The 9320-nt window shown below is 48.1% G+C and overlaps 1 protein-coding gene across 2 annotated transcripts in view; it reads right to left on the minus strand.

Annotated features, from left to right (window-relative positions):
• Positions 1-8628, minus strand: part of E2F3 (E2F transcription factor 3) — a 42727-nt gene extending 34099 nt beyond the window's left edge. For both annotated transcript variants that reach the window (XM_026059519.1, XM_026059518.1), the window contains exon 1: positions 8590-8628. In XM_026059519.1, the coding sequence (XP_025915304.1) occupies positions 8590-8604 (15 nt within the window). In that variant the 5' untranslated portion in view covers positions 8605-8628. The remainder of the gene's footprint in view (positions 1-8589) is intronic.
• Positions 8629-9320: the final 692 nt, after the last annotated feature.

The following is a 9320-nucleotide window of genomic DNA, read 5'->3' on the forward strand; positions in this document are numbered from 1 at the left end:
TCCTGCCTGGATGTCACCATACATTTTTTACCTATTTATCTACTTACACTATAGTAGCACCCAATAGGCCAGAAGCCTACTGTCAAAATAAATGTGTTGTACCAATATGAATGCTGGTCACTTTTTAACTTCCCAGCTTGAAATTTTCCAGGTAACGTTTCTTCAGTGGCAGTCCAGGTAGGAGAGATGTAAACCAGTCTATATGCCATTTTGTTTCTGAACAACATAAAATGCAAATTTTCAAGTTTTTAAGTCTTATAGAGAAAATAATACACTTGCTGTACTGAGAAGTTTTCCACTGAAAAAGTGACATCTGTACTTTAAGATGTGCGAAAGTCACAAAATCCTACAGTGCAGATTCAGTGCTTTGCAGAAAAAAAAAAAGACATATCTACTACCGCACTCCAATTTTGTAACAAACTTGTAGAACCAAAATTAAGAGAAAAACGTATTTAGAGAGAAATAGTAGAGTGGATCAATAGGCCTGACATATTTTATAAAAATTGGACTCTTGCATTGCATGGTGACAGCCATCGTTGAGCCTAAAAAAGATAAATGTCTACTGTTAGTCCTAAACCAGGGAGTTTTTAAGTCACCTTCATTAACTAGGAAGGAAGTTTGACAATGCATTTCTTTTTCCACCTCTTTTTCTAGCAATAAGTTAAGCAGTACACAACAACCTTCGACACAATAGCTGTATGACAAAAAAAAATTGCATTGTAAAGAAGAGAAAGTATTTGAAGAAGTTCATTAACAAAAATTACTTCTAGAATCTATGCATTTATTAACAAATGCACACATACCACAACTTAGGAGTAGGAACTTTAAAGCTGACGAAAATCACGGGTAAGCAGACACCTTGTTATCTAGTTTCCCAATACAATTTATTTTGCCAAGAATCGTTGTTCAGGTATTTTCTGCAAGTTTTCACAGAGCTTTCCAAAACAACCAACAGCTTGCAACATGTATGTGATGAGACCATAAAATCCCATTTTAAAGATTTACAAATGAAAGCAAAAAGCAGTAACTGCTATGCTTTAATAGTGGCTTCTTCACATACAACCTGAGATTGCAAGGGCCCAATGTTTTCAGTATTGTAACTGAACATCACAGGAACCATAAGCAGCCAATATCTTTCTAAAAAATCAGGTCCTAGATCTTTGAAGCAGGGCTCCTGAAAATTCAGGTGACCTGAGGTAATAGACATTTCTAAGCCTAGATGTAGAAATGTACAAGTTGGATGAAATCTTGAAAGTAGATTCAGGTGGTCAGACTTGGTCTCTTCCTTAAACCAAGTTAACTAATAGTATGGTTGTAGGCAAAAGAGGTTCAGCAGAAAAGTCTGAAAGCTGCAGAGCATGCACTTGCAAGAATGATACAATTACTGTGCTAGTTTTCACACTACACTTCACTTTCACGCTGGTCTGGGCAACAACTGCTCCTGTTCATATGTAGGACGAGAGAAGCAAAACACGTGTCATTACCTGTAGGCAAGTTCTGTTTGCAAACAATTATCAACGCATATGGGATGTACTTATATGACTACAAAAGGAAGGCTATAAATGCCTGAAGTAGCAACTCCTACATATAAGAGAGGCCATTTTGAATATGCTCTGGCTGCATCAATGTCTAGTCAAACTCATTTCTTCTCTCTTTATGGGACTTGCAAATGGAAATATTTACTACAGCTCTTGTTGAAGCAAAAAGCCATTAAGAACTCCATGAATGCCATGAGATCCAGCAAATAATAGCACCATCCAAGTAGAAAGTATGATACTTCAAAACACATCCATGCCAGGCATAGCACTTCCAAGTGTGGTTTTGGACCAACTTACTTGAGGAAAACAGAAGTGAAACAGTTCCCTTTTAAAGATGTGATAAATTGGGCAATTTTGCCAAGTCTGTCTTCAAAGAGAAGACAGAACTGAAATTAAAACCAAGTCCAAATCATCATCAGCACCTCATGCACCCAGTCCTTAAAGCACAGTCACCCTCATATCACACACCAGTGCCCCCTGACATATGAAGGGTTTTTTTCTTCTCCCCAGAGTAGCAAGCACAATCCTGCTCTGAAAAAATAATGCACGAAGTTATTAACTCTGCCAGGCAAAACAAAAGCCTGAAGTCAAAATTAATCATTTGTAAGTATGATAGTTGCCACCATATACTTGGTGTTGCCAGCTGTAAATGAGATTATTTGCAGAGACTGTAAGACTTGGAGATTTAGTTGCACTAAGCAGAGCTTTCCATCTGCTGAAGCCTCACTCTGGGTGTGGCTGGCAGGGAGTTACCACCACCGGTGGCAAGAAGCCTATCTGAACCGAGTTCATGGTCTCCGATCCCTCCTTAGCAGGCAGCTTCTCCAAACCCCCTGGCTGAGCCAGCATGGATTGAAAGCCTGGGGCACCCTCCCAGCCCTCTTCTCACTGGGACAGGTGGAGAGAAGACAGCACTGCTGCCAGTCCCGCCACTACAGCAGCATGGAAGATAACAAGTCTCCGAGATGGCCTGGCAGTTTGCAAGAGTAAGTTAAGGTCATCCACAGATCCCTTTAATTTAGTATATTACTGATTTTGCTCTCTTCCATCAGTTTTCAGACTGCAGGACGACAGCTTGTTAGTGTAGTCACAGTAAGAGAGGGCTCCTCTACCTGGCAAAATTGACTAGAAAATAACTTCTGCCAGAGAGCGCTACGTCAGTCACCATCCTCCAGCGCACACCTTCAACAGTGAAATCTGGAGGTTTGAGAGGAGTCATATTTGAAGTGCCGCTACTAAAAAAATAATAATAAAAAAAAGCTGACATCTTCATTTCTTACCTAATTCCTCCGTTTGTGCTCTGAGCAGGAGGGAAAGCTGGATTCCCCTCCCACACACATCCAGACACACAAGCCAAGGGATGCCAGAGAGGCCAGGTGTACTTCATCTACCTTTTTTCAACCTGCTGCACAGTACTAAGGCTTTCTAATGAATCCATTACCATAGTAGTTAGGCCCAATCAGCCCCCTCGGCTCCACATCTCGTTTTCCCCCAGGGTGAGGTTTAAGACCTTGTGAAACCAGTTAGCTCTGTCAGGGTCTCTAGCTCCTGCCCGGCCCACCATGCCGCTCTCCTGGGCCTTCAAAACACCTTTCAAGCAGCCTCTCTTTGACAACTGTCAAGTCCCTGTGCAAAACCAGTCCACAAAAGCCTCCCAAGTAAAAAATCGTGACTAACAGATGTTTGTTTTCACACCCATGTGATGCTTTTGTAAAAGGACACCTCTATTTTAAAATCAATGGCTTTCATTTCAGGAGAAATTAAGTAGCCTAGAACTCTTCAGCTCAGAGAAGAGAACCAGGGACAGACGATAATGTATTATCATAAGCTGTACAGAGAAGCAGGTATGAGAAAATCATTTTCTCCCTGTCACAATAACTAGGATCACCCAGTAACACTACAGACGGCAAGATCAAAAAAGAAAAAAAAAGGCCAGAAACAAAACAAATTAACTTTTTTCTGCACAAGGTAACTAAATCATAGAAGGTGTTGCTACATAAAGTTAGAACAACAACTAGATTCAAACAGGGATTAGACAAAAATCACAGACCATTGGTAGCTATTGAACTCATTATAGCCTCTAAGGAAGGGAACGCTAACTGCCAGTTTCTGGAAGCAAGTAGAAGGACTGTTCTGTGCATGTGCCATCTTTCTTGTGTTCTTTCCTTAAACATTTGCAACAGTCATAGTCAGAGACACCAAAGTAGGAGAACCTTTGATCTTGCAAAATACAGCGGTTCCTAAGTTTAAAGTTTTTTTTTTCTTTAATGCTCATACATACTCGCAAACAAGCGTGCTCTAAAAATTAACAGAGCAGCACCAATGTACCTGGGACAAAACAAACGGAAAGAGAATGCCTTTAATTGCTCAATCCATTGAAGCAGGCTCTACAGGAAAATAAACCGGCCCTAAGGTGAACCATATCCAGCCTTTGGCAAGCAGGCTGGTGGCACAAGGAAGAGGCCCTCATGATGAGGGCAGAAAAGGCCAATTTCTGAAAGCGGAGGCTCAGCGAGCCAATTTAACACCCCAACAGCACTGAAAGGGAAAGCTCCTATTTCCTTCCTTCATCTCACTCCTCCCATATTGGGCCACGTATTCCCACTACTTACCTCATACCAGATCTAATGCTCATCAGAACCTTCTATTTTATCTCCTTAAACCAGCAGAAAAACCAAACCAGCAGGACAGCCAGATGCTCCCCTGCACAGAGGGGAGGGAAGAGCACTGCCCAGCCAGGGCAGGGCAAAGGAGGGGCTGAAGATGAGACTTCCGATGGGGGGAAGCAGCTCTTCCAGCAATAGTAAAGCCTTTGAGTGGCTCAGCTGCTTGTGGAAACCTGCCAGAAGGCCTTATCATCGCAGGGAAATGAACCTACGATACTTCAGTAGCTTTGGTGCAGAAAGGGGCACACCAACACAGCTGGACTTTGCATTAGGATAGCGAATGCACCATCAGCAAAGCAAAGCAAGCTACAGGCTATTCCAATACACTCTTACTAGGATGTCTGCTTTCTGCTAGGTGCTTGTTGGCACAGTCAGGGCAATCAGGATTTATACCTCTCCACACTCTTCTCGCACAGCTGTGCCAAAGGACCATGTGCTACCTCCTTGGGCTCAGAAGCAGTCTGTCCCTGGAGAAGATGCAGTTAAACTAAACATACTCCTTCAGACATTATTCAAAAAGGAAAGGCCCTAGACTCATGCTAGCTTTCATTCCTAATAGCAGAAACTATCAGGCAAAGGAATATGAAAATGGGACTGAATATGAAAACATCCATGACATCTCCATGGAAAAAGCTTTTTATTCTTACAAAATAAAGAAAAGCTACTAATTAACTGGCACTTCCTTTATGCAACTTCTATGCTTTTCTCCCATGCCTTCTATCATTGTTTAGTATTTATGTCCTATTTAGCCTGCTCCTTTACCTAGCATCTAGATGGAAGATTAAGCATTTTGCCATTTTTCTACCATTCCAGCTGTGACTTGCTGATCAGGAGGCAGGAAGAGGTGCTTTCTAAACCACCAGAAAAGGAAAGAGGTGCTAAATATTCAGTTTGGAAATGTAAATTCTCCCAGCCCCTTCTGAAGTATGCCGAACCAGCCTCTCCAGAGCTCATGTCATCTAAAGGCCACAAGAGTTCTCTAAAGATATTCTTGTTAAGAGGATTTAGCCCCTTTTAAAAAGGACTTAACATGTGGGTGGTGTCTCCATTTAAGTATTTTCTCATGGCTAAGAAAATGGCTCTCTTCTTAGAGGCTTATCTTTATAACCCAAAGACAGTAAGAAATTCTCCACTATTTGAATTAGAAATTTTTTGAGCAGTTTTCTTTTTTAGTAGCTTAATTTTTAAAGACTGGGATTTGCAAATGGTAGCAACTTTCTCACACCAAGTGAGAAGCCAACACCGGAGAGAATGTACCTGATCAAACGTTAAAATAATTTCTCTCACATAGGCCATGGTTTCATGAGGAGCTCAGTTGACTTACAAGCTTGCTAGCATCAAAATGCAGTGGTCTCAATACCCCTATCCCCTTCCCTCCACCTTGTGCCCTCTTCCCATGGCGATCCCTGGCACTTATCAGACTGTCCATTAGCTGTTTCAACCTGCTAGCCCATCAGAAAAACTTTTTTTCTTTGGTCAGGGTTAGCTTTCCACCAAGCTGCTGAGCTGCACCAGTTTCTGGAAAGGCTGGTGAGCACCAGGCTCAGCAGCAAGGAAGCAGCAGGATTTCCCAGCAGGGAGCTGAAGGGAAGGGGAGGAAGCACAACTTGCTGCCCCTTTTAGCAGGAGTGATCTGTCAGACGGGCTTGCCCTGTCTTTTGAGGCAGCAGCTTGGACTTTCCCCACTAATGCAGAAGTGCTACCTGACAGTTGCTTTTGAAGGGTTAATTCTTCATTATTGCTTGTGTTTAAGCAATCACAGGGGCTCAGTTCTGACCAGTAACAGAACTTCTATTAAGTCCACCAGAATCATGAAAAAGATCAATTTGACAGGCCATATTTTCAAAGCAGCCAGAGCTCCCAGCAAATTCACTGGGCAGTCTGGGTCACAACATCCGAGAGCCTCTTCTCGGCTCACCAGCGTACAAAGGTACTGGCTGACAACCCTTGGTTGCAAGAGCTGTCAGATAGGGAGTGACGTAGCAAGGAATAGATTTTGGATAGCATCAAGAAGACTGCTTGGAGACGGAGGAGCATGCAAATTCTCATATCTCTGGGGCAGGAGCCACTGGTTATGGGCTAGCCTACCTTTCAAGACTTTTCCAGTATGGTTACACTTGCATAATCATTAATAAAGTAACTAACAAATTCCCAGAGAGGAAGCAGCTTATTGTGGCAAAAGAAACTTTTTTCTTTTGCTGGTATAGTTAAACACCTTCCTGAACAGCCTAAACTATACTGCCATACTGACTCCTTCCCACTTATACCATAATTAAGATTTGGAAGTGGGGGGTGGTTTGCCAGCACAGTTGCATCTGCAAAGAGAGTATTTTTTATAACCCTAACAGGTGCAGGTGCGCTGGCCAAATTTTAGACTGACCCGTAGGGTGTTTTACAGAGTGGGGCCTTAATTTCAGCTGGGGGGGGGGGTCTCTGTGCACTACTCCTAACTCAACTAATTAAATGCTAAATTTACATTGATGTTGCTTGCCTGAGTTTCCTGCCTCAACTACCCTTTGTAGTCTCACTCTTCTCACCGGTTTCTCAAAACCGCTCATCTAGGAACCACCAGAAAAATACTCCTATCTCCCAAACTCAGTGAATCATCTGCACGTTTTAGGGAAAATTAGGCGGGAGTCAGAGAACTGCTGAAAGGCTGTGATGTCTCCTAGCCTGTCCTCTGGCTCAAAGACCGAAGGGCTTCAGCCCTTGTCCGCAGAGCAGAAAGGAAAGGGAGAGCACTAGGATGCCTCAGCCTTACTTTTTTGGAAAGACAGGTCTGCAGCAAACCAGCGCGGCTCCAAGAGGGGCACTCATGGGAGCACAGCTGTCAGGGCAGGGAAGGATGCACAAACCCTTTCCTGGCGCATGCTATGGGCTGCTTATCACCCTGGGAGGGGGCCAGCCAGACTGCGGGTGCCTCAACTTCCTCCCCCATCGCTGCCCAAAGCAAATGTGGGGTCTGAAGGCAGCTAACAAACTTGCTTAGCACTTGAGATGGGATTTTTTTGGTGGGCAGAGCCCAGAAACGCCTTCTGTCTTCCAAACCTTTAGGGGGGGGGGGGGGGGGAAGATTTCATGGTAAGGCACTCTTCCCATTAGAGGGGTGAATACTACAGCAAAAAAACATGCTCAACTCGCATTTGGAAGTCTTGTAGCACTCCGTTGAAGGAGAAATTGTAGAAGTCACCCATGACATCAATGTCCCTTCCACAAAGCAGGGAAGCCTATACAATTATTCTCCCAGAATCATCATGTTACATAGGCTTCTCTCTGTATTCACTTAACATCATCCAGGAATCGAACCCATTGCATAGGGCGGCCAAATATTTGCAAAGCAGCCTGAACTAGCCTGCTGGACACAAACCACCCTTAACAAGTACTGAAGGCCACAAGCAGCAAAAGATCAATTAACTGTTACAGCGAGGATGCTTTTTTTAGCTTCGGACAGGATTTTGATGAGCCTACACTCAGCCGTCTTGAAACTTCCATCACTATTTCAGCAACAAACACCTGCAAAAATCTACATAAAAGGAAGCTTGTGTCATCACTGTGGTCTCCCAGGAACATGAGACACAGCGATACCAAGCACTCCAAAAGGTATTGCAGAACTGTAGCAGCTGTCAATACCTGGGAAATTTATGATTTCTCAGAGGGCAGATGAAAGCTTTTGTCATGGGCTGGGCACGCCAGGCACGCTTCAGGACCCACGCGGGCCCGGCAGAGAAATTGCCAGGTGAGCACGCGATTATTTCGTACCGGGACCCGGCGGAGCTCGGGCACGTTATCTAATATCAGGCCGTCCAAAGCCACAAGAAAGTGAGTTGGGTGACCTCAACGCCGGCCCTAGCGGACAGCAGCCCACATCACAGCCGGCCGGCCAGGCCCCGATGCCAGCAGGTAGCCCGGCAGGTCCCGTCCCCGCCCCGCGCGGGGTCCCGCCGGGCGGCGGCGGCAGGGGAGCCCCGCCGGGGCGGCGCCTGCGCGGCACCCGCCCCGGGGGTGTCCCGCCCCCCCCCCCACGGGGGGGTCCCCGTGAATTAAACGAGAAAGGGGGCCGGGCGGTGGGGGCGAAATGGCGATGGGGCGGCGGTGAAGGGGAGCCCCCCCCTCAACTCCGCGGCGCCCCTTCCCCACCTTCCCTAAACTTTGGGACGCCCCGCCGGGGCCCAGCGCGCACCCAAAAACGCGGAGGACAAAGAAACCCCCGCAAGCGGGGGGTGGCGGCCGCGACCCCGGGGCGGGGAAGGGGGGCAGGCCAGGCCCGGAGGCCCGGAGCCGCGGCGGCCCCGCGGCGGGGGGGAAGGGGGGCGCACCCCGCATTTCGGGGCCGTGCCGGGGGGCAGGCCCCGGGGCGGGGGGCCGCCGCGCGGTCCCGCACTAACCTGCTGCAGGGGCATTTCCGAGCGCGGCGGCGGCGCGGCGCGGCGCGGCCCCTCCGCCCCCCGCCCCCGCGCCGCGCCGGCCCTCCCGCCGCGCTGCACCGGGGCGGCAGCGCGGGGCTGGGGGTGTCGTGCTTTTTTTTCTTTCCTCTCTCTTTCTTTCTTTTCTTTTTTAATAAAACCCGGCAGCAGCGAGGCCGACGCGGGGGTGGGGGTGGGAAGGAGCCAGGAAAGTTTATTGCAACAAAGCACCGTCTCCGCCTTTCCTGCCCCCCGCCCCCGGGCCCGCACGGCGGCGGGGGAGTCGATGGCAGGAAGAGGGCCTGCCTGGCGCTGATCCCCACCGTTCCCTTCACCCTCCCGCTGGGACGGAGGAAAATTACCGGGGGGCGGCCTCCGCCTCCGCCGAGAGCGGGCTGCAGCAGCGCCGTCCTGCCGGCGGGTCCGTGGGGGGTGCAGTACAGCGAGCTGCCAGCGGGCTGGCCCCCGTCCGCCGCCGGGGCAGAGGCACCGGGAGCCTGGGAAGCGGAGGAGGAGGAGGAGGAGGAGGAGACAACACAGGGCGCCCCCGCCGCCGCCGCGCCGGTGCTGCGGATCTGGATGAAGGTGCCGGCGGCAAAGTGGGCTGGGAAGCTGGCGGGGGCCACTCTGGAGTCCGAGGACGGTGCGGGCGGCGGCGCTGCCGGGGCCGTCGGCGCTGCCGGGGCCGTCGGCTGGAGTCCCCTTCTCATCCT

Source organism: Apteryx rowi, unplaced genomic scaffold (assembly GCF_003343035.1).
Source record: "Apteryx rowi isolate R43461 unplaced genomic scaffold, aptRow1 scaffold_159, whole genome shotgun sequence".
Classification (NCBI taxonomy): Eukaryota; Metazoa; Chordata; class Aves; order Apterygiformes; family Apterygidae; genus Apteryx; species Apteryx rowi.